The sequence below is a fragment of the Ovis canadensis genome, chromosome 7 (genome assembly GCF_042477335.2).
Source record: "Ovis canadensis isolate MfBH-ARS-UI-01 breed Bighorn chromosome 7, ARS-UI_OviCan_v2, whole genome shotgun sequence".
Lineage (NCBI taxonomy): Eukaryota > Metazoa > Chordata > Mammalia > Artiodactyla > Bovidae > Ovis > Ovis canadensis.
The window spans coordinates 65,360,819-65,366,833 of record NC_091251.1 but is presented as its reverse complement, the minus strand read 5'-3'; the positions used below and the strand labels follow the sequence as shown (position 1 = coordinate 65,366,833).

The 6,015-nt window shown below is 35.3% G+C and overlaps 1 protein-coding gene across 7 annotated transcripts in view; it reads right to left on the bottom strand.

Moving 5' to 3' along the window:
* The window catches only part of CCPG1 (cell cycle progression 1), a 69,233-nt gene that overhangs the window by 29,274 nt on the left and 33,944 nt on the right, over window positions 1–6,015 (bottom strand). For all 7 annotated transcript variants that reach the window (XR_011258231.1, XM_069596450.1, XM_069596448.1 and 4 more), the window contains one exon: window positions 2,478–3,880. Coding sequence is in view for 6 of the 7 variants with exons in the window: in XM_069596450.1 (XP_069452551.1) it covers window positions 2,478–3,880 (1,403 nt within the window). In the remaining variant the exon portion in view is untranslated. The remainder of the gene's footprint in view (window positions 1–2,477; window positions 3,881–6,015) is intronic.

The following is a 6,015-nucleotide window of genomic DNA, read 5'->3' as shown; positions in this document are numbered from 1 at the left end:
GTTTTTTTCTCCATTAATCTATTATTTGAACACCGAAAAAGGATAGTAAATGAATCTGAAGTATATAATCCTTAGTATAACCATATGAAAAAGATTTCAGTGAGTTTATACTTTTATCCTACAGAAAGAAAAAATGGACAAACATAACTGTGCTGGCAAAGAGGAGAAACACTCAAAAGATAAATAGAAATGTGACAATAAAATGATGAGATGTGTTTCCATTATTTTTTCTCCTTTCCTATTAAAGTTAATTCCCCCTCCCCAAGTGGCTTCCTCTCTCAGCACGGATACATACACATCTCCTACAGAGTTCCTCCCTCCCTATCTCTCTCCCTCTTTTTTCTGCATGCGCATGCATGCTCTAACAGCTAAAGCTTATAAACAATATCTACATGTAGTTCTTAATCTCCATAATCACACCTTTGTCACTACTTCAACAAAACACTCCATGGCCATCCAATTCCCAACCAAGACATCCATTCTTTATTTTTTTTTGGGGGGGGGGGGGATGTAACATTATTCCTTTTACTTGAGATGATTTTCGATTTTCACAATGCCACTCTCTGCCCATCATTCTCAGCCTTCTTTCTCTACAACCCCTTGGATGTTGGTGTTCCTCAGGAGTCTGATAAACACCTCCAGCCTAGACTATCTACATATATACAGAGTCTGGGCTAGAGAGAGTCACATAACCAATGGCCAACTAATTCTCTGTACTTATATGTGAACAGATAACTAAACAACTCATTTTCAATTCCCCTCACCCAAAACCTTCTGGTATTCCTTAGTGTAGCTGATGTCCATTTATAACTATAGACAGTTATATATACACCTATAACTATAGACATAGACATATACATGTAACTATATAACTAGTGACCCAACCCAGAAATCTCAAAAGGCATTGTTACTTTCTACTTCTATTTCACAAGAATTTTACTTACTATATACCATTCAAATCTGTCTCCTCCTTTCTATTCCTGCTACTGCCCTAGTTCAGATACTCATCAGCTCATGTCTGTGTTGTTTCAAAAACCACTTTTCAGCACCTAGCTTCACTCTTTCCAATAAACCCTTCAGGCTGCTGCCAGTGACCCAAAATGCAATAAAACAAGTCCTCCAGCGGAAAGGTTCTTCATGATCTGAATCTTTTCTTCTGTTCACACCCCAGCTCTACCTTGTCTCCTTAACACAGCATGTCTTCACATCTCCAAATCAGTGCAAATGAAGTTCCCTTTGAGTGGAATGTACTCCACCAGCTGCAGCCAAGTTTTCACTACTTCTTCAAAAACCAGTTAAAAAGAAGTTTAGCTCAAAGACCATCTTATTATGAAGACTTCCCAAACATCTGCTGACTGAGGCCACCATATAATATGCCTCCACATCTCCACTGCATTTCTTGTATTGACCTAATTCTCCAAAAGCTTCTGAGCTCCTTGACAGCAAGAATTTTTCATTTCTTTCCTCAGGACAGCCTCATAGTACTTTGCACTAGATATTTATTTAATGACTAAAGACACCAAAATCAATCTCATTATTTTATTGACACATTACATTTATTCAGAAAGCTATATATAGAGAAAACTATCTCAAAGGTTAAAAAATAAAGCTAACATTCAAAGATTAGGAGAGTTTCATGTTACAGAATAGAAAGCTGGTAAGCAATGGATAATACAATGTTATTTTTAAAGGTTATATATAAAGCACACGCATGAGAACTTGTGGCTTGCTAAGAACTTGGCCTTTGATCATACCTCTACCTTTACCAATAATAATTCTATAATAAATGTATTAAATATCATAATTTAGTTGGTAAGTAGAATACACAAAGCAAGTGGGACACTTGAATTGTTACTCTGATTCAAAGAGAAATTTGTATTTTTCACTCCTAGCTTCCCAAAGTGAGTAGGTAAATAAAAGATTAAGGAAATAATTTAACTTAAGGTGATTATCTTTTCATATAAAGTATAATGAAAAACATGAAATAGGCTAAAATAGAATTTTATATCCTCAGATTTTTTAAGGTAGAAATTAAACCATTTGCTCAAGTCAAACTGATTTTATGACATTTTCAGTTTGTAATAGATTTCAACTTAAAATTTAATCTTTCAATTTATCCTAAATTCCAAGGCAATAAAGTACTTTTACACATAGTACTTTTGTTTACAAAAAGTACTTTTACAACAAATACAGCTGACCCTTGAACAATGTGGGTTTGCACTGCTTGGGTCTATTTATACCTGGATGTCTTTCAATAGTAAATACTTCAGTACTACATGGTCTGTGGCTGGTTGAATCTTCAGATGCAGAAATGCTGATACAGAGGGCCTGACCATAGGTCATAAGCAGACTAACCCCCCAGGTTGTTTAAGGGTCAACTGCAGTAGCATTCTAAGAAACTTATCAAATTATAAAAATGCTATTCAATCTACAAATGTTAAAAACTATTATAATAACATGGTGCTATGTAAACCGACCTGGGTCCATATGGAGGGGAAAAGGTGTGACCAAAGAAGTGTCTATATATATATCCATCCAACTTCTCAAATACGCCATCATTATCTACTTGATATTCTTTCATGTCTTTAAGATAATCTTTAACATCATTAACAAAGTCAGTGAAGAGCTTCTGATCATGTATAAAGACACCATTTAGGAAAAACTTATTGATGAAGTGATCAAGTTCTTTCCAATGATGAAAACTATCCAGTTTTTCTAATAAATACCCTTCAATTAACTGTCTAAATTCATCTATCCTTACAGGATTCAACATTTTAACATTAAAAAGGTTAATAGATTCCTGTTGAGCACATTCAAATACACCAGAACAAGCCTTTCTGAAGGAATTATAATTTCCACCACAGTCATGCTCAGCACTGCATTTCTGTGAATTTGTATTTTTTCCAAATTCTTCAAAATGAGGCTTTTCTTTCCTTCCCTCTCTCTGCATAGTAGGGCCTCTACTATTCTGGTTTTGTGTACGTGCCTTATACTGTGGATGGAAATATTCACTAAATGTTGTCGGCTTTTTAGCTGTGGCTTCTTTTGTAGCACCAAATCTTTTATTGCCTTTTTCATCAAAGATATTCTTGGTGGTATCTTTAAAATGCCTGAAAGTGGATTTAACTGAATCTGAGAATTTTTTCAGATTTTCTTTTACAGCTTCTTTAGCCTGTTTAATTTTTTCTTTATGATGCCTCACAAACTCCTTAGTAGAATTCTTCATTGCATCAAATGTTTCCTTAACAGAACCCAAAAATGTTTCCTTTGATTTATTTTTAGCTCTATGGTTTCCTCTGTTCCCTTTCTTTTTTCCATCAGTTTGTTTCTCATTTTGATCTTTTGCTTCAACATACAGTCTTTCCCACAAATCAGAACGCTGTTGTTCAAAGGTTAGCTTGCGCTCCAGCTCAGTGAGTCTTTCCCGTAACATTTCTATTTCCTTTTTCTCAGTCACTACACCAGCCGAGTCTGAGTTGCCATATGAGTGACTGGAGCTTAGCTGTTGGAGTTCTACCCTTAAAGCCATGGTTATTAGTCGTTCTCTTTCCAGTTCCTTCCTGAGCATCTTTGCTTCTGCCAACAGAGTCTCCCTTTGATTAAGGAAACTGTGCGTTTTCAGCTTTTCTTCTTCCAAATGCTGCTTAAGTTTCTGATTTTCTGTAACTAATTCAGTGCTTGTCCCTTTATCTTCTAATAGCCTAATCTGTTCTCTTAATTTCCTTAACTCTTCCTGTAATGAAGACAAAGCTTTTTCTTCCTTCTCCAGAGATGTTCTTAGATACTGATTTTCTGTATCAAGGTTCTTTTTCTGAGTTTCAAAGGACATCTTCTCTGCTTCAGTATGGGTCCAACACCTTGCAAGGTTTTCCTTCAATGACTAAATTTTTTGAAAGATAAGAAAGAAAAATATCAAGTAAAATATCAAAGATGAATTTAAATCTTAATGGTATAACAAATACTCCATAAATGTTTAGTGTCTATTTCCACAGAGACTATCCTTTATGTAGTATTTTCAGTACATGAAAATTGGAAAATAGAAGTTTCATATGCAAGAAAATGCACAGCAAAGAGCTACACGAAAACAAAAACAAAGCATGCTGGAAGAAGACTGCCTTCTACCTTTTAACTACAGGACTCCACAATCTGTATTGAGAAGGCTCCTAGAGAGAATTTAAGAAGGACTAAAGGTTCTCTGATCCTTGAGTGATGGAGATTATCTTATAAAAAGTAAAATTATAGTTAGAGAGATGACTTTAGGCTTCAAAAGTCCATTATATACTCATGGCACTCTCTGAAGGAAAAAATTTTCAATAATCTCAGTACTATTTGAAAGATCTTGGTCCTACGCAAATGAACACCGTAGTTCAGGTAAATCAGGTAAGTTCTCCCACAGTTCAGAGAACAGACTAAATCTTGGTAACATTTACAACTGATTTCTCCAATTTCAATGTTTCTGAAGAGACTGACCAGATTAGCAATGTAACTCTGAAGTCAGCACCATTTCTGAGAGAGAAATGATGTCTAATCAGGTTGACAGAACTTTTGCTGCAGTGCTGGGTAGCCTTGAAGGGTCTGATTTTTCTGTCAATACATGTATTAGTAACAAACTTTAAGCAAAATAGCAAAAAATTAAACAGATTAATGGTTAAACAGATTAATGGTTATAGCACTATCTAGTCAGTTAAAATCTCATGTATAAATCAGCAAAATGATATTTCAACTTTGTTTTAAAATTAACTACAAACATTATGACTGTTCCCTCTTTAAAAAAGAAAAAAAAAACCTTCAGTTTTGTTTTTCACTTTTTGACCCACATACAGAGGGGTGAAAGCACTGAGTCCTAACTCCTGGACCACAAGGAAATTGCCAAGACTTTCTTTTTTTGGCCATGTCATGAGGCATATAGGATCTTATTTCCCAATACAGGGATCAAACTTGTGCCCCTTGCATTGGAAGCGTGAAGTCTTAACCACTGGGCTGCCAGGGAAGTCCCATGACTAATTCATTTCAGTTAGACCATAAAAATATCTGACAGAGACAAAAAAAAAGAGTCCTTTTAATGACAAGATTTTCCACTTAAAAATTAACTATCTGAGATGGATATTTCACTGTCTGGCTCACTAATCTTCAAAGAACAAATTAAACATCAAAATTTCCTTATAGTCATTTCATCTGCTCTCCCTATGTGAGAGAAAATACGTTTCATTTATCCAACAGAAGTGGACTTTGGAGAATACTATGCTAAGTGCCGTAAGTCCAAGGAGGACAAATACTGTATGATATCACTCATATGGGGAATCTAAAAAACAATACAAACAAATATAAAAGCAAAACAGAAACACAGATGTAGAAAACAAATTAGTGGTTACCAGTGAGGAAAGGGAAGGGGGAGAAGCACATTATGATTTTGGATTAAGAGGTACAAACTACTACTCTGTATAAAGGATATATTGTACAGAACAGGGAATTATGGCCACTATAATAACTTTTAATGGAACATAATCTGTAAAAAATTTGGAATAACTATGCTGTACACTTGATACTAATATAATACTGCAAATAAACTTACTTCAATAATTTTTTAAGTGAACTATGGAATAGAACAGACTAGAGATAGGAATACCAGACCACCTGACCTGCCTCTTGAGAAATCTGTATGCAGGTCAGGAAGCAACAGTTAGAAGTGAACATGGAACAACAGACTGTTTCCAAATAGGAAAAGGAGTACTTCAAGGCTGTATATTGTCACCCTGCTTATTTAACTTCTATGCAGAGTACATCATGAGACACGCTGGACTAGAAGAAACACAAGCTGGAATCAAGATTGCCGGGAGAAATATCAATAACTTCAGATATGCAAATGACACCACCCTTATGGCAGAAAGTGAAGAGGAGCTAAAAAGCCTCTTGATGAAAGTGAAAGGAGAGTGAAAAAGTTGGCTTAAAGCTCAACATTCAGAAAACGAAGATCATGGCATCCGTTCCCATCAATTCATGGGAAATAGATGGGGA